Source organism: Glycine soja, chromosome 8 (assembly GCF_004193775.1).
Source record: "Glycine soja cultivar W05 chromosome 8, ASM419377v2, whole genome shotgun sequence".
Classification (NCBI taxonomy): domain Eukaryota; kingdom Viridiplantae; phylum Streptophyta; class Magnoliopsida; order Fabales; family Fabaceae; genus Glycine; species Glycine soja.
The window spans coordinates 2,219,231-2,240,055 of record NC_041009.1 but is presented as its reverse complement, the minus strand read 5'-3'; the positions used below and the strand labels follow the sequence as shown (position 1 = coordinate 2,240,055).

Here is a 20,825-nt window from a genome sequence, read left to right as displayed (position 1 = left end):
GGGGTGAATTTCCTTGGTTGCCAAACGAAAAGACAAAGGGATATAGTACAAACATTCCAAGCAATTCGAAATAAATTAAATTCAGAGCATGTATGATTGATAGAAAAAAGATGTTGATAATAGATGATCAAATTAACTTGTGCGCTTTAGGTAAAAATTAAGAGAAGGAAATGGTAGAGGCCAAAAGTTTAGGTAGAAAAAAAGAAGAAGCAAATGATCAAAGTTTTAATCTCCAATTCCGTACACAAGAAGGACATCTATTGAAAGATATCTTAAATAAACTTATTTAGAAATAGCAAATCTTTAACTTTGAGCTAGCCGAGAATATTTGGACATAAAAGAAGGAGTATTTGTTATCTATAGAAAATGAATAGAATGAGAAATGAAAAATAGCTCATTCCATACTGGATGATGTGAATGTATTGTGGGGAATATTAATAATTAAGGACAAGGATACTCCTCGAACCATCCCTGAGAAAAGAAACAGTTGTCAACCGTCTTCCTCTCACCACAACAACAAGAGAGACCAGTGTCTGTTTCGCACTTTTGACTCGGAGACTATCTTTGCCACCGCAATTTCCCGGCAATTCCTTTATTTGACTTCACTATCCATTCCGATTCCCTACCTCATTTTTTTTAATATTTTATTTCCTTTGCTTTTCACTTTTCACTCATTCCTCTTCTCGCTATATTCATCAATAATCACTACAAGAGAGATGCATCGCCGGTAACCTAAACAACCTCCACGGCGACCGAAGCAATGATCACGCAACCACCAGACGCTGCCCCCGCCGTCGCACCCAACTCCGGCGAAGGTTAACTCTCTCCCTCTCTCTCTCTCTGTTTACAACTTTGTTTTCTTCTTTAAAATGAATTATGACTTTATTTAGGAGGAGAGAAGAAAAGCATAAACGCTGAGCTCTGGCAAGCTTGTGCGGGGCCGCTTCTCAACCTGCCTTCGCCTGGAACTCACGTCGTTTACTTCCCTCAAGGCCACAGCGAACAGGTCACTTGTCGTTTACTTCACTTTTTCAAATTCTTCAGCTATTTGCAACCTGTTTGTCACCGTTTTTCTAAAGCCGATCGTTTTGACTTGCTTCAGGTCGCAGCGTCTTTGAAGAAAGACGTGGATGCTCAGGTCCCGAACTATACCAATCTCCCCTCCAAGATACCCTGTCTTCTTCACAATGTCACACTTCATGTATGCTTAATTTTCTGTTTTAAATCTCTGCCTCAGAAGAGCTTTTCACTTTCCTGTTCTAATTTTTTGCATTTCTCGTGTTTGTGTTCCCAGGCAGATCCAGACACGGATGAAGTATATGCTCAGATGGCACTTCGGCCGGTTCCTTCTGTAAGTAAACTCTTTAAAACAGTACTACATGCCACACATTGAAGTTAAACGTGCTGTATATTGACGAATTAGTCCTTGGCTTCTAGTTGCGGGATATCCTCGGTTCACCAATTAAAGAAAACATGCCCTGTTTGCGAAGATAAAGATTGGAAAAATTCTTCTTAGTTTTTGCAAGAAATTTGGAGAACATATTTCTGCATGCCCAGACCCAGAGTTTCCAATTTCATCTTATTTGTCAATGTTATGTGTGCAGTTTGATACGGATGCGTTGTTAAGATCGGATATTTCTCTCAAGTTGAGTAAGCCACAACCTGAGTTTTTCTGTAAACAACTGACGGCAAGTGACACGAGTACTCATGGAGGTTTCTCTGTACCCCGCCGTGCTGCAGAAAAGATTTTCCCCCCTCTTGTAGGCTACTTTCCTATTTTAGTTCCTCAAGTGTGGCTTTGGAGTTTGATTTGATTCTCTATTTTTTTCTATATACAGGATTACTCTTTGCAATCTCCTGTTCAAGAACTCGTGGCCCGGGATTTGCATGATAATGTTTGGAGATTCCGCCATATATATCGTGGTATGTTTACATACATCCATTTGTAAATGGAAACTGCTGTACTATCATACACTTATCCTGGCTGTAATTTTTTGTCAAGCCTACTTCTGAAAATGTTTTGCCTACTAGGAAAACCAAAACGTCACTTGCTTACAACTGGATGGAGTCTATTTATCAGTGGAAAAAGGCTTTTAGCGGGAGACTCTGTTTTGTTTGTAAGGTAAGAACGGTTATAATGCTTACCTTTGGTACTTTTGTTGTTGGAGTTTGTGGTTTACAAACTTCTCTACCATATGTTGATGCACTTCAAATCTTCAATCAAACTTTACTATTTAGGCTCAGTTTTTTTAAGCTAACAACTTATAGTTTTGCTAGATTTCCTGATTTGAATGTTTCTGGGCAGAGATGAAAAGCAGCAGCTTCTTTTGGGTATAAGACGAGCTAACAGGCAACCCTCCAATTTATCATCTTCGGTACTATCAAGTGATAGTATGCACATTGGAGTTCTGGCTGCTGCTGCTCAAGCTGTTGCAAACAATAGTCCCTTCACCGTGTTCTATAATCCTAGGTCAACATCTTTGATTTACTCCATTATAAAAGTACTAATGCACTATTTCTTTGACTATCAGTTTTCTTTCCTGTCTGTCAAATCAGATTGCAATGGCATATGAACCTGTATCCCCAGTTCCTAATTTTTTACTTAATCCTTCCTTTGCATGCAGGGCTAGTCCTTCAGAATTCGTTATTCCTTTAGCCAAGTACTACAAAGCAGTGTATAGCCACCATATATCACCTGGTATGCACTTCCGAATGACGTTTGAAACTGAAGACTCAGGAACAAGAAGGTGCGTCACTTTGGTACCATGTACCATATTTGAGAACTATTGATGCTAAGTTGAAAATAATGCCTTGATGGAGAGAACTGGGTGGTTGAATTTTATAATTGGAAATGGAAATAGTTTAGCTTGCAAGTTTGTTTCTGTCTTAAATAAAACTTTATTTCTTCATTCAGTTTACTTAGCATTGACATTTCATATAGTATTGCTGAGATGATTGTCTGGGAATGGAATGTTATCTTGGAAATATTTTTTTTTATTAAAAATACTACATTCAATTATATTGCAGATATATGGGTACAATCATAGGTGTCAGTGATCTGGATTCTGTGAGATGGAAAAATTCACTATGGCGTAATTTGCAGGTACAATTTGTGACATCTTTATCTTTTAGCAATTCAAATTTGAAAAAGGTAAAAGTTACCATCCATAAGTAGACGAACCTGGGATTGCTGGTACTTTTTAAAAATGTCCCCCCCCCCCCCCCTCCCCTTCAGTTTTTAGAATCATAAGCAGTCATATGTAAGTAACACATATATGTTCAGGTTGGTTGGGATGAATCAACTGCTGAGGATAGGCGTAGTAGGGTCTCAGTCTGGGAAATTGAACCCGTGACTACTCCATATTTCATCTGCCCACCTCCTTTCTTCAGATCCAAGAGACCTAGACTACTGGGAATGCCAGGTGATTAAATTTTTGGTGAATAACTTTTAGGAGCAAAAATGAAGTATGTTGGATTTTTCACTAGAAACCTCTGTTAGATCCTTTCATTCTTGACCTTACTTGTTTCCACCAAAACTCTATGTTTATAAAATTGGAGCATGCTAATGAGTGCCCTTAGGGCACTAGTTAAGGAAATAAAAGTAGAAAATATTTAATGAAAATAACAAATTTATAATATTGATAACACGAATCCTTCAGACTTGCATTTTTAAGTAATTTGAAGATTAAGAAAGTATATTAAATGTTCTTTAATCAATGCCCTTAAGCCAATTGATAGGCACTTGAGGCTTTGGTTAAGGAAACAAATGTAGAAAATATTTAATGAAAAATGAGAACACTTGTTGATAACACAAAAAAAATGCTGTACTTGCTTTTTAAGTAGATTGAAGCGTTAAGTAGAATATATTTAAGTTCTTTAACCAGTGCCCCTATGGTGATTAAATCATTAGCAAGAATGTATCCAATTTCTCAATGAAGATAAACTTGAATTCAGTATGAACATGGAAAATTTATTTAGTTTGATGTATTTTGTAAGTTATTTTTTACACCTTTTGCAGATGATGAGCCGGATTTCAACAACCTTTTCAAGAGTACAGTTCCTTGGCTTGGTGATGATATGTGCATAAAGGATCCCCAAGCTCTCCCTGGCTTGAGCTTAGTTCAATGGATGAACATGCAGCAAAATCCTGCTCTTGCTAGCTCATTGCAGCCAAATTGTGTGCCTTCCATGTCTGGATTGGTTCTGCAAAATCTTCCTGGTGCAGATATTGCAAATCAGCTGGGGTTTTCTACCTCACAAACCTCTCAATCAAACAATGTATCTGTCAATGCTCAGAATATACTTCAGACTTCCCAGCAACTTGATCACATTCAGAAGCTACCATGCCCATCCAGTGCATTGGGAGCAGTTACACAGCTGCCGCAGCAGTTGGCTGATATCACTCAACAACCAAGGAACTTGACAAATCAAACTTTACCACAGAATGAAGCTCACACCCAACTTCTGAATTCCCAGAGAGTTGTCCAAACTAACAATATTCTTCAACAGCAACAATCGTCCATTCAAAACCATCAACTGCTTAGAAGCCTGTCTCAGAACCCACCTCAGAAGGATCAACAAACTACATTCGGTCAGAATGAACGGCAAAATGTGTTTCAATCCCCTATGCCTGATCATTTTAATCAACAGTTACAGATGTCTGACAATCAGGTTCGGTTTCAGTTGTTACAGAAGCTTCAGCAGCAACAACAGACACTCTTGGCACAGCAGTCTGCATTGCAGCAGCCTGCTCTAATTCAAGTTCAAGACCAGCAAAGGCAGCTTTTAGATGTAACAAATAACTCTAGTTCCTTAATTTCTGGTCAAGTACTGGAAAATCCTCCTACACTTCAAAACTCACTCCCTGAGGCTAATTCTGTCACCCATCAGATAACAATGCCTAGTAGCCAGAAAAATTTTCATTACTCTCATCTATCTCAGCAACCTGCCTTGCTGTCTGAAATGTCTGGCCATGCTGGACTTCTCCCTACAGTTACAACCAATCCACTTTCTGCTTCTGGTGGAAGTATACTGACTGGTGCAGGGCAATCAGTAATTACTGATGATGTTCCATCTTGTTCCACTTCACCTTCCACAAATAACCGTGCCAGTGCACTTCCCCCAGTGGTAAGTTCCCAGATCCATAGGAGCACAACAATAGGGGATGATATGGCTCAGTCTGCTGTCACAATCTCGGGTCCAAGTACCCTAGAAACCTTGTCATCTAATGCAAACATGGTAAAAGATGTACGGCCGAAGTATGAAGTAAAGCCTTCTTCAAATATTTCAAAAAATCAGAATCATGGAAATGTTGCCCGTCAGATGTACTTGAATGGCGTTGTCCAGACAGACTATTTGGATTCATCATCTTCTACAACATCACTTTACCATTTTCAGAGTGATACTCATATGCATCAGAATAACAACCCATTTTCTTACAATCCACAGTTGATTTATTGTAGAGACAATAGTCAAAATGTTGAAGTTCAGGCTGATGCTAGGAGCAATGTTCCGTTTGTCAATGACATTAATGGCCAAATGGGAATGCCATCGAATCTAGATTCTCTTTTAACCAATGGCACTGTGGGGCTGGGGAAGGATTTGTCAAATAATTTCTCTTCCGGAGGCTTGCTTGGAGACTTAGAAAATAACAAAGGTGTTCAGCCAGAACTTTCATCTTCAATGGTTTCACAGACATTTGAAGTTCCTGATATGAGTTTCAATTCAATTGATTCTACAATAGATGGTAGTAGCTTCTTGAATAGGGGTCCATGGGATCTGCCGCCACCACCTCCACCTCCTCCTCCTCCTCCTCCTCCACCACCACCACAACAACAACAGCAGATTCAGCGGATTAGAACATACACCAAGGTTTAATATTATTTTTGTTGTTTTAATAATAAACATGCCTCAATGTTGGAAGTATGTTTCTTGATTAGTATGCTTGTTTATGGCCATTATGTTGTTCTAAGTCTTTTGTTCCTATAGGTATATAAACGTGGAGCTGTGGGAAGGTCCATTGACATAACACGATATTCAGGTTACGAGGAGCTTAAACAGGATCTAGCTCTTAAGTTTGGTATTGAGGGACAGCTGGAGGATCGAGAAAGAATTGGTTGGAAACTTGTATATGTAGATCATGAGAATGATGTTTTGCTTGTGGGAGATGACCCTTGGGAGTAAGTCCTATTATTTCTTTTCGTGTTAGATTTGCTTTTGCGCACATGATTAATCCTCACTATTTCTAAATTCAAAAGTAATTTTTTCTCCTTACTAGCCTACAAGCAACCCCAACAGAAACCTTTTCCCATGGGGTTGATTGCATGGATGAACTAATACTATAGTAAATCATGTCTTACTAGCATACCTACTGTAAAACTTTCCCAGTTCCCTATTTCTTGTATTGTATGAACATCAAGATCGTGAAAATTAGAATTAAAAACAAATTGTTTGGAATATTTGTATGATGTAAAATATCAAGTACCATAATAATTGGATAATGTGCTTCATGTACAAGGTGTGATTCCCCTGAATTTGGAGTATGAGCCTGTTTAGGTAAGCTTCTTTAGAAACACTTCTAAGAAAGAAAAAAAGAAGAAAAGGATATGAGCTTCTCCATAAGTTAAAATGAGTTCCCCATTAGCTAATTTGTAGAAGTTCTCTTATAAAACTTTTCTAAAAAATAAGAGAACATCTACAAATTAGCTAATGGTTAGCTTATGGAGAACCCATTTTAGCTTATGGAGAAACTCATCTCATTTTTTTCTTCTCCCAGGAGTGCTTCTAGAGAAGCTTACCCAAACATACCCTATTTAGTTGTATCCAATGTTGAAATTAGATCAATTCAGTAAGCCCTATTATTGTTATTATTATAATTTGATATCTTAATTGCTTGTTATGGATATTTCAGGGAATTTGTTAACTGTGTCCGCTGCATTAAAATACTTTCTCCTCAAGAAGTTCAACAAATGAGCTTGGATGGAGATTTTGGCAATGGTGGCCTTCAATATCCAGCAGGCAGCAGCTCTGGTGGTGGGAATGCTTAAATGGCATCCAGGAATCTGCTAATTATTCTTCCATGTTAGTAACTTACATCGATTTTAGGAGATATTCATCAGTGTTGTCCAAAAGGTTGTGGGGGCCTTTTGGCAGATGATTTTGTCCTGCTGCAGCAGGCTGGGTAATATTTGCAGTTATAACTTATAAGGAGAAATTTGTCTCTGCTATGTACAGGCGAATTTGAAGAACCAAAAGAAGAAAAGGTGGAGAAATTTGCTGCCCTCAATCTACGACTTACATTTAAGGTTGTTAACCTGGTAATGAATCAAATACTTGGACCACACGCACATGGCACATCCCAACAAAGATGTGTTAACCCATATGCATGTGATGATGTTGAAAAGTTGAGCAGAAGTTCTATTGGCAGCGTTTGAAATATGTATTAAATGCAGCGTATTGTAGAAAGAAAGGCTGAAATATGACGGCACAGTTCAGTGTATAAAAGTAGGTTTCTTGTGCGGTCTTAAAAGAGGAGTTATTGACATCTGAATTGAAAGGTGGCTTTTTGGTTGGTCCTTTTGTAAAACACTAAGCAGCTATATATATATATAATTTTTTTTGGAAGGCAAATATAATATTATATGATTGTTCTAAAAAGAAAATATTATATCATTGATCATCAAAAAATATACAAGTGAGTTGTACAAGATGTAGACTATGCTCTATCTCCAGCGAAGGAGTGACCAAAAAAGTCTAACCAAAAAGGAGTTCCTAGATAGGAATCAAAAACATCCCTTGGGATCAATACACCACGGTGAGAATGGGGGTGCCAGGAGGTAAAAAGCGATTATATAATAACCACTGCCATGTTAAGGTTTTTACTCGTGCTAACAATCCTGAGAAATCCTTCATTCCATTACGAAAGATGATGCTATTGCGCTGCCCAGATATGTATTGTATGATCAACTATATATTGAAGCATCAAATACAGAAAAACAATGGATGCAATGTTTTGCTGCAAAAATAGTTCATCAAATTAACAGGGGACTAAGGCTCTACTTGCATTTTTATTTTTTTTATAAATCATAGATGTACCCGATCAATCATGTTCTTCATCAGTTGACTATTCTTCATGTGATGGATTCTCATTCTAATTCTTGATTAGGAACGCCATCGTTATGCCAAATAAAGTACGAATGAAAATCAAAGAGAACCATAAAAGTTAAATTATTATATTATTATCAAGATGGTGAATTAGTTATCAAGTTATTCCAAGAATAATTTTGAATAAAATTATTCATTTTGTTTATCAATTACATATTAAACCAACCAAATTGCTGTTTTTTTTAAACATTATCTCAATGATGATGTATATCAAGTTTTAGATAAATATGATATCTATAGTTACATAATCTTATATTTAACATTTATTTATATTTTAAAAAGCATATTGTATGATTAATTAAATCTATTTAATGAAATATTAAATACTTTAAAATTTTTATAAAAGCATGTAGATGATATATTTAATAAAATTATTGATATTTAATATATAAAAATGGAATAATTTTAACAAGGGTCATGTTTAAAATAATTTCATATTCATCCATATTTATTTATATTATATTAAAGAATGATGAAGTTATTATAAGAGTAATTTTTTCTTATCTTCCTATTTATTTTCTTGAGATATAATATTTGTAATAGGTGACTAATCTATGGTTAGAAATTTAGAATTGATTTTTACTCATTATATTATTAATTAATATTATTTTCATGGTCTGGGCCTGTTGCTGTATTCAAGGCCCACGACGAAGCAAACTCGAAGGCAAAGAAACAGACACTAAAAAAACAAAATTGCGGACATACAGAAATTAGGGTTTTAGGTTAGGGGTTTGGCCTGAAAACCAAATACAATCACACTCAATCCGCGTGTTCTCTGCGAGGGGTAGTCTGGTAGCTGAAGCTGAAGCTGGCAGGAAATGGAGATAGAGTCGCCAACACTGGGAAAGCGAAGAGAACCCGAGCTCCCAGTAACAGAGACCACTTCAATGCCGAAGAAAGCTCGCAGTTCGGAACGCACGTGCGTGCACGAGGTGGCCGTTCCGAGCAGCTACGTCTCGAGCAAGGACGAAGAGCTCCACGGAACCCTCTCGAACCCTCTCCACAACGGTCCCATGGCTAAGTCCTATCCCTTCACCCTCGACCCCTTCCAGCAGGTCTCCATCGCCTGCCTGGAGCGCAACGAGTCCGTCCTCGTCTCCGCCCACACCTCCGCCGGCAAGACCGCCGTCGCCGAGTACGCCATCGCCATGTCCTTCCGCGACAAGCAGCGCGTCATCTACACCTCCCCTCTCAAGGCCCTCAGCAACCAGAAGTACCGCGAACTCAGCCAGGAGTTCACCGACGTCGGCCTCATGACCGGCGACGTCACGCTCTCTCCGAACGCCACGTGTCTCGTCATGACCACCGAGATTCTCCGTGGAATGCTCTACAGAGGATCCGAGGTTTTAAAAGAAGTGGCCTGGGTTATATTTGATGAGATTCATTACATGAAGGATCGCGAACGAGGCGTTGTTTGGGAAGAGAGTATAATCTTTCTGCCACCGGCGATTAAGATGGTTTTCCTTTCGGCTACTATGTCCAACGCCACCGAGTTTGCTGAGTGGATTTGTAATATTCACAAGCAGCCTTGTCATGTTGTGTACACTGATTTTAGGCCCACGCCTTTGCAGCACTATGTGTTCCCCATGGGGGGGAGTGGGTTGTATTTGGTTGTGGATGAGAATGAACAGTTCAGGGAGGATAATTTTTTGAAGCTGCAGGATACTTTCACGAAGCAGAATTTAGGGGATGGGAAGAGGGGTGGGAAAGGCGCTGGAAGAGGTGGTAAAGGTGGCAATGCCTCTGGTGGTTCTGATATTTACAAGATTGTTAAGGTTAGCTCAGTACTTCTCTGTCTTGTTTTTATTAGTCATCAAATGAGATGGTGTTCAGCATGTCAGTTTTACCAAGCACGAATATATGATTATGACACTGTTTGGTTAAAATTTGCTTATACATAAGTTCAAATGAGTTTTTTGAGAAGTTAAATGAGAGACCAGTTTCCCGAGTGACTTGTTGACAATTCGGTTTGAAACTAGCAGGAAAAAAATAGTTAAATGAGAGAGTTTTTATAAACGTTGAATGCATAAGTTGATTTTAACTTATGCCTGAATCTTAATTCATTTTACTTTTGAATTTTCTGAGAATTTATCCAAGCAATGCCTATATCTATATATTAAGTGTAGATATCATCTGTTATGTTTTTGACAGTTTTCTTTTTCTTTCTCAGTTACGGACTTAGGGTGTTTTCGGAAGAACTTATTTACAATTTATTTTAGCTTATCGTACGATATAGAGATAATTTGTGAAAATGACTGTTTACAGGTTATTTTAATAGGTTCTCTAGGATAACTTATTAAAACAACTGGCAACTTAAACACATTAAACAGAAAAACCCTACTTGAGTTGGGAATCTACATTTTTTTACTCCACTCACAAATGAATTGGCAGTCCTTCTGAGTCTCTTGATCCGTTTGGTTATGTTTTCTTGCAATTAATTTTAAAAAAATTCTTCTTAACTCTTTTGTTGTGTGGAAAAACATTTCACCTTATTGAATTTGTTGGACATCTAAAGCTTCCTCTAAGTTTTCTTGAATTTTTGGGAAAGCCTTTTTTTGTGGAAACAATTGCTTTTTTTTTCCTCCCAAAAACATTCTCAGGATGCTGTAACAAACAAAGCATTTTTGACTTCGAAATTGCCCAAACATGCAAGTAATTTTTGACTTTGGCTCCCTTCCATATGGTGTAAAGCACATGGCCTTTTCAAAGGAGTGTCCTTTACAGATGTGTTGAGAGATTGAGTAGCTTTACTATCAAGGTGTCTATTGTTCCTCATTTCCCTCTAATATTTTTTTCCTGTCTCAATAAACCTCTTCTATATAAACACTAGTGCTTAGGTTTTATTTGAGCTAGAATGTTTCTTGATTTTCAGATGATCATGGAACGGAAATTCCAACCTGTTATCATCTTTAGCTTCAGTAGAAGAGAGTGTGAACAACATGCAATGTCTATGTCCAAGCTTGACTTCAACTCTCAAGAAGAAAAGGATACAGTGGAGCATGTTTTTCAAAATGCAGTGCTCTGTTTGAATGAAGAAGACAGGAACTTACCTGCTATTGAGCTGATGTTGCCACTTCTTCAGCGAGGAATTGCTGTCCATCATTCTGGACTTCTTCCTGTCATCAAAGAATTGGTCGAGCTTCTTTTCCAGGAAGGTCTTGTAAAAGCCCTCTTCGCTACTGAAACAGTAAGATTTTATCCATCTTCTGTTTTCTTTCTTTTTCTTTCTGTTACTTTTGGAATGATTCTGAGATGCACTTTTCTTCAGTTTGCAATGGGTTTAAATATGCCGGCGAAAACTGTCATATTCACTGCTGTTAAGAAATGGGATGGTGATAGTCACCGTTATATTGGATCTGGTGAATATATACAGGTGAGAGATGACATATTTTTTGGGAGATGGTGGTTGTTAATTTATTCATTCTAGTGCCCACATTACTATTAGTGATTTGCTACCTTCAGATGAGTGGAAGGGCTGGGCGTCGTGGCAAAGATGAACGTGGAATTTGTATCATAATGATAGATGAACAGGTGAGTATACTAGGGGTCAAATTTGTTTTCTGTTGCATAATGTGTTTCATATTAATTTGTTATCATAATGATTGTTTATTTTTGTCTTATCTGTTATCTATACAACAGTCACATATTTGAAAACTAATTAGTTTTTCATTCATCAGCTTACTATTTATCTTGCTGATAAAAAAAAAAAGCTTACTATTTATCTGATTATTTTATGCAGATGGAAATGAATAACCTTAAAGACATGGTTTTGGGTAAACCTGCTCCTTTAGTTAGTACATTCAGGCTTAGCTACTACTCAATTTTAAATTTGATGAGCCGTGCAGAAGGCCAGTTCACAGCCGAACACGTAATAAGAAATTCATTTCATCAATTTCAATATGAAAAGGTTTCTACTAAACCATTTTCTTCAAAATTTTATTAGCATTGTTTGCACTTGGATCTATATCTTATTAGCATTTGCTTACTCTTGTTCAGGCCTTACCAGATATGGAGAAAAGGGTGTCAAAGCTAGAGCAGGAAGTAGCCTTGCTTGATGCTTCAGGGGAGGTAATGTTTGTTTTTGGGCACTCAGTTTAGATTTCTTAATTATATGTTTGGTATTCTATTAATATTTTGACATTTGATTTATTATAATTTATTATTTATGTAGGCTCAAGTATCTGAATATCATAAGCTAAAACTGGAAATAGCACAGCTGGAGAAGAAGATTATGTCAAAAATAATAAGGCCTGAAATAATTCTTTATTTTCTTGTCCCTGGTCGATTGGTAAGTGATAGCATGCATTGGCATGGAAATGATTTTGAATTATGTTTTGCTTCTCTAATTTTTCTTGAGCAATTGTGTGTAAATGAGTTTGTGACATCATTGACATGTCAATACTTATAAATTATTCGTAAACATTTCTTATTTGTTTGGTTTTTCCCCTTAAATGTCTTTTGCGTACAATTTTCCATTTTTTTTATCTTGTTTAGTGTTTAATTTGCCATTTGCTCCTTTTCCTTGTCATACTTTACTGAGTTAGATGGACTTATTAACCTTTCAGATCAAAGTAAGAGAAGGTGGAACTGATTGGGGCTGGGGTGTTGTTGTCAATGTTGTTAAGAAACCTTCTGGTGGTGGTTATATAGTTGATACTTTACTTCATTGTTCACCTGTTTCAAATGAAAACAGTTCTCGGCCAAAACCATGCCCGCCTCGCCCTGGAGAGAAAGGTGAAATGCATGTGGTAAGTTCACATTACAAACTGTTATGCGGTTTTTTTTTCATTGCTTTCTGTTGTAACTTCCTATATCTGAAAAACTTATGTTGCTTTCTCTTACCTGCTTCCTTCTGTAATAGGTTCCTGTTCAATTACCATTAATCTCTGCCCTTGGTCAACTGAGGGTATCCATACCTCCCGATCTTCGACCCTTGGAAGCAAGGCAAAGTATATTGCTTGCTGTACAGGAGCTGGGCAACCGTTTTCCCCAAGGTCTTCCAAAGCTTAACCCTGTAAAGGTAATTATTTTCCACACATGTCACATGTTGCTGGTATGTTATAAACAAAGAGTTAGGTAAATAAAAGTATTCAACATTTGACGTCAAAATTAGGGCTTGACTGTACTAGATTCTTTAGTGATTCACTTGCTAATAGATGCATGCATTTTACATAAACTATAAGACCAAATATTTTGTTAATTTATTGTTTGCTGGCATTCTGCCTTTTCACTGCAATTTTTTTTTTTGCTGTATTTACAGTTCATAACTGTGAATGGCCTTTCTGTGTCATATTTTCTCCTTCGTTGCCTTTGTAACTTCTCTATTTGACTCTTCTGTTTTTTAAAGGGTAGGATCTTTAACTACATGATTTCTATTAGTTAAAATAAAATATTTTTCTTTTTCTTTTTGGTAACCTACTAACCTCTAGTCATAGATTTTAATAGGCACGCTATTTTCGATTATTTTGGAGAACAAATCAGCAGACTATTGAGCTTGAGTGATCCTTGACAGAATCAGAACATTATTTATGGTTTGTATTCTCTAAAATAATATTTACAGGACATGGACGTACGGGACTCAGAAATAGTTGAACTAGTGAATCAAGTTGAGGAACTTGAGAAAAAATTGTTCACTCATCCTATGCATAAGGTTTGTTAAAATGAACTATGTTGTCCCTATTCTTTATGTTATAAATGCAATGTTGCTTTCCCTTCGGTTTGAGTGTTACCTTAATATTTTGTTACAAGTTAGCATCAAGATATGGATCAAATTAAATGCTTTGAGAGGAAAGCAGAAGTGAATCATGAAGTTCAGCAACTGAAGACAAAAATGCGGGATTCCCAGGTATTCACTTTCTTTGCTAGACTCGATTATTAAGCCAGATCAAATCTTGGAAGTTGGGAACTGAATGGGAGTCTGGTCAATGTCAGATATGCATTGTATTTGTGTGGAATGTCCATGTGACTCCATGTAATTTAACAACTCGACAGTTAGTGGATTGTTAATGTAGTGATTTTATTCATGACAACTGTACCCAGTACTCCTTTATTTAATTTATTGAAATCTTTTGTTGCGTGATTTCTTTGTTATGTTGATGGGTTCAATGGTTATCAAAATAAAATTGTTAAATTTTCAGCTACAAAAATTTCGTGAAGAACTTAAGAATCGCTCACGAGTCTTAAAGAAACTTGGTCATATTGATGCTGATGGTGTAGTTCAGTTGAAGGGACGAGCAGCCTGCTTGATTGACACAGGCGATGAACTCCTTGTCACTGAATTAATGTTTAATGGTGAATCAATATTTGTTTCCCCATTGTGTTTTCTGTATAGTTTGTAGTTCATTATTTTTTGTAACCTGTTGTTTCCTTCATTTCCTCCCCACCGTTAGGTACTTTTAATGACCTTGACCATCATCAAGTTGCTGCCCTTGCAAGTTGTTTCATACCAGGAGATAAGTCAACTGAGCAGATACAATTGAGAACAGAGCTTGCTAGGCCTCTGCAACAGCTTCAAGATAGTGCAAGAAGGATAGCTGAGGTAGGTATTTTTCACGTAACCTGAATTTATCTTCTGAATCAAAATATAAATTTTATCACCCTTTTGTCACAGATACAACATGAATGCAAATTGGATATAAATGTGAATGAGTATGTGGATTCAACCGTAAGACCATTCTTGATGGATGTGATATACTCATGGTCAAAGGTTAGTTATGCCATATTTTTGGTTTGAATGCCTTGTAGATTTTTAAGTCATTTACTTGGCCTCCTGCATTAAGGAGTATGTTAGAAATATATTATATAAAAACCATTCACGTGTCTTCACCCAATAGCTTGAGCTTTTGGATTGATGATTCATTACAGTTTGTATCTGCTGGATAAGTTTATTATTGTTATTATTTGGTTAAATTAAATACTTTCCCAACCCTTGACACCATTTTTTGTTTCAGGCCCTGCACAATTTTTTTTTTTTAACAATATATCAAATTGTCACACAACTGATTAAGAACCTTGCAGTGGAAACATGCCTGTTGCATTTACTGTCTCTCGATGTGTGATATTTTTTTGCCCCTTTATTAATAAAATTGAGTTGTGACGATAGGTGCTGAAACTATTCACTGAGCATGTCTTAGTATATACATTAACCAAAGGTAATAAATCAAGCAAAATTTGTAAAATTTAGTAATTTAAGTTGTGCATGATGAATTTATAAAATAAGCTGGTTGCCATGGTTATATTACATGTTCTGTGCATGGACAGCAACATGCACATCCGGACATGCATGTATACAAACTTTTATTTTTTTTATTTTTCCAATTTAGGTGTCCTAGACCCCAGTGACAGACCAGTGTGTGGTTTTTTATAACTTCCAATTTATCTTCTGAGCTTGAACGTTGATCCTACATTACGGAGTGAGAATTCCCCAGAATTGGTTAGAGTGACAAGTTCCATGGTCTACTGGTCTTTATTCTTTATCAAGTAACATAGTATCTTCAACATGGAATTATCTGCATACATTGTGGCACTAAAATTCATTTTATATTGTAAATTTGAAACCCAAGACATGTATAGACAGCTCAGCTGCAGTGAGACTAATGATGGATGAGAAAAGGAAAGATTTACTTGTTTTAACTATATATTAATTTCTTTGGTCTCTCCTTTCAAAATCTTCTCCCAGGGAGCAAATTTTGCCGATGTTATACAAATGACTGACATCTTTGAAGGGAGTATTATTCGGAGTGCTAGAAGACTTGATGAGTTTTTGAATCAGGTATGCGAATATCCACCCTCTAGAAAATAACCATGTGTTTCAATTTTTACTATGATTTTGTTTAAAACTTGCATCTTGCAAATAGGTCCTTTTTCTATTCAAGAGTTGGTAAAGAGCAAGTAAATGTGGTTAACTTGGGTGATTTGATGGCATGACTCAAAGTGTGCTATTGTAGAGTACTGCATTTTCAATTAGGTTTCATAACTTAATTCCTGATGCAATATTTGATATATGTTTGAAGTTTGAGGTGTTTTGCCACAAGTGAAAGTGTAATTTGCTAGAGTCAAAGTAAAAGTGGTTTAGTTGTATTCAGTGTTATCAAATGGCGGCCATGGCGGAAAGGCGTGGCGGATTTTTGAAAAAACGCCTCCGAATAGCGGTGGCGTGGTGGGTTGCGAATGGCAGCGCCATGGTGGTCATGGCGGCATGGCGGAAAATAGCGGATTTTTAAGTTTTTTTTTTCCACGGTAGGAGTTGGGCTGACCCGACCCAACCCTACCTGCTATTTTGTTCAAAAGCGCAGCCCTACCACAATGGACAGCACAGAACACAGCCCCTCCCACGCTACCCAGCCGCGACCCTGCACGCAGAACGTAGCACAACAGCGACGACCCCGTGTTCCCCCCGCACGACCCAGCAGCGACAACTCGACGAGCACCACGCACACGGCAACGACAACGACAACGACACTACAGTCTGCGACGGATGGCAACGTGGTTCTGTTTTTGTTTTCCTTTTTTTTTTTTGCTTGTTTTTGTTCTGTTTTTCTTTCTTTCTGTTTGATACCCCTTTTTTTCTGTTCAGCCCTTTTTTTATGATATTTTTCTGTTTGACACCCCTTTTATTTTTGGTTCTGCTTTTTTTTTTCTGTTCAGTCCTTTTTTATGATATTTTTCTGTTTTACACCCCTTTTTCTGTTTTTTATGCTTTTATCCTTTTGTTATTTTGAACTCTTGAATGAGTTTATTTGGTGTTGGTACTTGGTTATTATGTGAACTCATGAAACTTTTTTAGTTTATTTGAATGCAATTCATTGTTTTTTTTAATTTTTTATTTATATTTATTTTTTTATCTATTGTTTTGTTAATATATATATATATATATATATATATATATATATATATATTTGTCCGTCATGATGTTCGTCATTTTTCGCTACGCCATCCGCCATATTTTTATGGCAGATTTTTGACTTTCCGCCATGAGCCGCCATCTGCCATTAACAACACTGGTTGTATTTTGGCAATTGGTTTAGTGTTGGAAAACCTTTCCACCTCTTAAATATTAGCTGTTTTTGAAATTCCTTAACTACATAAAACCCGGGTTGACATAAATGTGCCTATTTGGGACAGAAGAAAATCATAGTGCTCCGGCTCAGTTCTTTGAATGTTACAAAATATTCAAATTTTAGCTTTTGAGGCTTGTAAAATAAACAATTGGTATGCTTGATCATTCTCCAAGTTAAGTTATCTTATTTCGGTCTAATTCAATATTTGGAAGTCAAAGATAACAGTGACTTGATGAATTTTATCAAGTTCTAATTTTATCTTCTTTCCAGTTGCGTGCTGCTGCTAATGCAGTTGGAGAGGCTGACTTGGAGAAGAAGTTTGCAGCTGCAAGTGAAAGCCTTCGACGAGGTATTATGTTTGCTAATTCTCTGTATCTGTGACTTGTTTTTCTCCAGGCCATAAGTTATATTCACGGTTATTCCGGATGCTGAAAGTTTACTTACACATCCAAGCTTTCTGGTGTAAATATTTCTATTCAAAATTTACGGTTAGGTTGTATGCTGTCACTAACTAATAGTGAAGGAAGTGAATATAGTGATAGAAAAATCTGGTCAATAGAAAGAAAATTTTCGTCCAGTAGAATGCCTGGTATGGTATGATTACAGATTACAACATTGGATCCATCTTATTCTGAGGGTCACAGATTATTTATTGACCTTCAGAACCTCTAGCCTGCCTGGGGCTTGAGGAGTAAGGTGCCGAAGATATTTGTTTGTAATTTGCTGAAAAAATTTAAATACAAATTTTGATTGACAGTTCATTGTTTCAGTGATTTATATCTATATTATTAGCTTTCCAGATGACTGAAGCGATAATAATTTCCTTCTGTTAAACGCGCCTTGGTCCTTGTGATGGTTGCATTGCGGTTAGTAGGCTAAAAATAATTTGATGGCTCGTGCTCAAATGCAACTTAGGTACCTTTAGTTTGGATTTTTATCTAATTAAGTCTATTTTTTTAAAACTAAGCAAATTCGGTTCTCTTGTCTATGTCTTTTTACTTAAAACTATCAAATTAATATTTCTTATCCATATACTTGGGGAATTGAGATATGAAATCATTTGAGGTTTAGAAACGCAAATTTTAGTTTAAAATTAGCAAAAAATTGAAAGATTTTATAAGATGACATGTTTGAAGGTGGAAATTTGTGTTTTATTGAGTATTGAGTAGAAGATAAATTAATTTAGTTTATTCAAATTTTGAAAAGAAAAATGAGAATTTGAAGATTTAATATAAGAAAATTGAACACTATATATTGGACTTGAGAATGTATTTTTATACTCAAGTCTAATATACAGTGTAGTTATTCAAACAATATATTTTTTTATAAATGACATTTTTAGATAGGAACAATTAAAAGTACAAGTTATTGTAGTAGTTTGAAAATCAAATTTAGTGAAATGAAAGTACAAAGATTTTGGTAATGTTTGATTGAAAGTATATTTGATTAGATTATTTTAAATTATAATAATATAAAATAATAAATTTAAAAATTACACTATTAGGCTTTAGTTCTTAAATTTCTTATTTTACAATTCATGTTGTTTATTAATTTTTATATATTTTAAAATTAAAATATAAGTGATAACTTAATAATTTATTTAAAGTATGTTAGCAAATACATTTTTTAAAAGACTTAATTAATGTTTTAGTCTTTCAATTTGAATTTGGAGTATCTGATTTTTTTAGTCCTGAAATTTAAAATACTTCTTTTAGTTCCTAAATTTTGAAAATTGTATTTTTTTAGTTTTTGATAAAATAAATTGACACTTTATGACAATTTTTAATTATCTTAAATTAATTTTTATTTTTTAACTATTTTAATTTGTATTTTGAAATCTGTCCCAAAGTATTAAAAAAAATCATAATAAAATATTTAAAAACTATCATAAAGTAACAATTTATTATGTTAGAAAAAAAAAATTCAAAATTTAGGGACTAAAATGTATTTTTAAATTTTAGGGACAAAAAAAATACATACTCAAATCCAAGGATTACAACAGTAATTAAACTTTTTTAAAATAATTGGAAAATTCCAACTAGGTAATGATAGAGGGACGTTTTTGGTCCTTTAAAATATTTCGGGATGTTAGTTTTAATCCCTAATAAAATTTATTAGTTGAATTGCAAAATTAAGGGAATATAAATGTTATACCTATTTTTTTTTTAAAATATACCATATATTATTTTTTTTAAATGCTAAAACTTTTCAAGTTACCAGTTCGTTTGAAATGATTTACTCGAAGAATTAATTAGGTCATGCTAGTTTTGTGACATCTTTATCCAACTATCATCTCAAATCAATTATTGGTGTATTTGAATAGAAATTAACTTCTATTCAATGTGGAATGAGTTTAGACATATGGATTCACGTTGAAATTGCTTTGAAAAGTGGGAATAACGGTTTAAACAAATAAACACGCACTATATCATTGGTTCCTAGTTGTAATCATTTGATAAGCCAATTGAGTTCAATTTTGATAACAATGTTTGTTTCTTTAATAAAAGTTCGAAAATTAAAAAAATCTGTGTTAAGATTAATATAACAAATGAAGTTATTGGGTGTGGGTAAGTTTTTATTAGAGGAATTTGAGTAAAAAAATGTAGATGCATGATGTATATAAATAAAACTTACAATCTATAGTGTGAAAAGGAACTTATTTTGGTGGTTGATCTATTGATGACCTTTATGTAAAATATAACTTCTTGTTATTTTTGAAGAATTCTTAATGTCTCGCTTGGAATTATTCACTATGCTCTTCATGAACAATTAGCCACTTCTTTCTTTTAAGGTGCAATTAACTACTCCCTCCATTCCTTTTTAACTGTGGAATTTTTGAAATATTTTGTTTCTATTTAGCTGTCATTTTCAGAGTTAAAGATGATATAATTTTTTCCCTCAATTATGCCCTTCTCTCCATAAATTATTTTTATATACTCTCAGGTTAGATAATAAACATTGTTAAGTTGAGAATTGTTACGTTTAGATACTCCCAAAACAGCTCGTTGAGATTTAGAGTACTTCAATAAAACAATACTTTGCATCTACTCCCAATTTAAAAAACTTAATTCCCAATAATGAAAAATTCAATAGTGTTTTTTGATCATTAAATCAGAATCATATATACCGCGTAAATGTTTGAGTAAGTTTTTTTGGTAGGAAAACAAAGCCTGATGCTATAATTCTTCAAATCAAATTTTTTGGTGGTAAAAATTTTAAGACTAAAAATTAAAGAGGGAATTTTTTTGTTGTTGAATGTGTTTAAGAATCAAATTATGAAGAATGAGAGGTTAAAAAGTAAACCGAAGAGATACTGGAAATTTGAGATAATAGAGTATTAAACCAAAGGAATAGTATGATGGAGTGGAAATACAATAAAAAGGAGAATCCGAGAGGTTGCACTAGAAGCCCGAGATTTTAGTTTCAAGAGAGAAAATTTGGAAATGTTAAATGTGAAAATAAAGAATTAAAGACAATTACTCCTTGAATTTAATGGAAAATAAAGAATTAAAATGGGTAAAATAAGAAATATATTTACAAATTCCCTTCAAATAAAAAATATTTTTGACTTTCTTGGTTATTTAGCTTTAACCTTAAACAACT

The 20,825-nt window shown here is 35.2% G+C and overlaps 2 protein-coding genes across 4 annotated transcripts; both read left to right on the top strand.

The window, feature by feature from the left end:
* Window positions 1–397: 397 nt before the first annotated feature.
* Window positions 398–7,639, top strand: LOC114421109 (auxin response factor 19-like). Of its 3 annotated transcripts, XM_028386909.1 has the most exons (15): window positions 399–815; window positions 891–1,006; window positions 1,103–1,201; window positions 1,295–1,351; window positions 1,605–1,760; window positions 1,839–1,923; window positions 2,032–2,122; window positions 2,306–2,470; window positions 2,625–2,747; window positions 3,028–3,103; window positions 3,284–3,422; window positions 4,019–5,871; window positions 5,989–6,179; window positions 6,911–7,080; window positions 7,234–7,639. In XM_028386909.1, the coding sequence occupies exons 1-14, from the start codon at window positions 761–763 to the stop codon at window positions 7,044–7,046; spliced, it is 3,342 nt and encodes a 1,113-aa protein (XP_028242710.1). In that variant the 5' UTR covers window positions 399–760; the 3' UTR covers window positions 7,047–7,080; window positions 7,234–7,639. The 3 variants fall into 3 exon arrangements, with proteins under 3 accessions (XP_028242709.1, XP_028242710.1, XP_028242711.1); XM_028386908.1 differs by having other exon boundaries at window positions 398–815; window positions 6,911–7,639; XM_028386910.1 differs by lacking the exons at window positions 399–815; window positions 891–1,006; window positions 1,103–1,201; ... (1 more) ...; window positions 1,605–1,760; window positions 1,839–1,923 and having other exon boundaries at window positions 2,278–2,470; window positions 6,911–7,639.
* A 1,228-nt stretch (window positions 7,640–8,867) lies between these two features.
* On the top strand, window positions 8,868–17,991 carry LOC114421108 (DExH-box ATP-dependent RNA helicase DExH10-like). Its single transcript, XM_028386906.1, has 16 exons — window positions 8,868–9,938; window positions 11,036–11,350; window positions 11,432–11,536; window positions 11,626–11,694; window positions 11,903–12,070; window positions 12,160–12,231; window positions 12,335–12,451; window positions 12,729–12,911; window positions 13,025–13,183; window positions 13,724–13,813; window positions 13,916–14,008; window positions 14,301–14,454; window positions 14,553–14,701; window positions 14,774–14,869; window positions 15,842–15,934; window positions 17,493–17,991. The coding sequence occupies exons 1-16, from the start codon at window positions 8,982–8,984 to the stop codon at window positions 17,601–17,603; spliced, it is 2,931 nt and encodes a 976-aa protein (XP_028242707.1). The 5' UTR covers window positions 8,868–8,981; the 3' UTR covers window positions 17,604–17,991.
* The last annotated feature ends 2,834 nt before the right edge of the window (window positions 17,992–20,825 follow it).

What these genes read in the sequence shown, in the direction of transcription:
- LOC114421109 (XM_028386908.1), top strand. Translation starts at nt 761, where the DNA reads ATGATCACGCAACCACCAGACGCTGCCCCCGCCGTCGCACCCAACTCC. An exon ending in CTCAAGGCCACAGCGAACAG is followed by an intron (nt 1,007 to 1,102) that starts GTCACTTGTCGT and finishes GACTTGCTTCAG; the next exon opens with GTCGCAGCGTCTTTGAAGAA. An exon ending in CACTTCGGCCGGTTCCTTCT is followed by an intron (nt 1,352 to 1,604) that starts GTAAGTAAACTC and finishes TTATGTGTGCAG; the next exon opens with TTTGATACGGATGCGTTGTT.
- LOC114421108 (XM_028386906.1), top strand. Translation starts at nt 8,982, where the DNA reads ATGGAGATAGAGTCGCCAACACTGGGAAAGCGAAGAGAACCCGAGCTC. An exon ending in TCACTCATCCTATGCATAAG is followed by an intron (nt 13,814 to 13,915) that starts GTTTGTTAAAAT and finishes GTTACAAGTTAG; the next exon opens with CATCAAGATATGGATCAAAT. An exon ending in GTGCAAGAAGGATAGCTGAG is followed by an intron (nt 14,702 to 14,773) that starts GTAGGTATTTTT and finishes CTTTTGTCACAG; the next exon opens with ATACAACATGAATGCAAATT.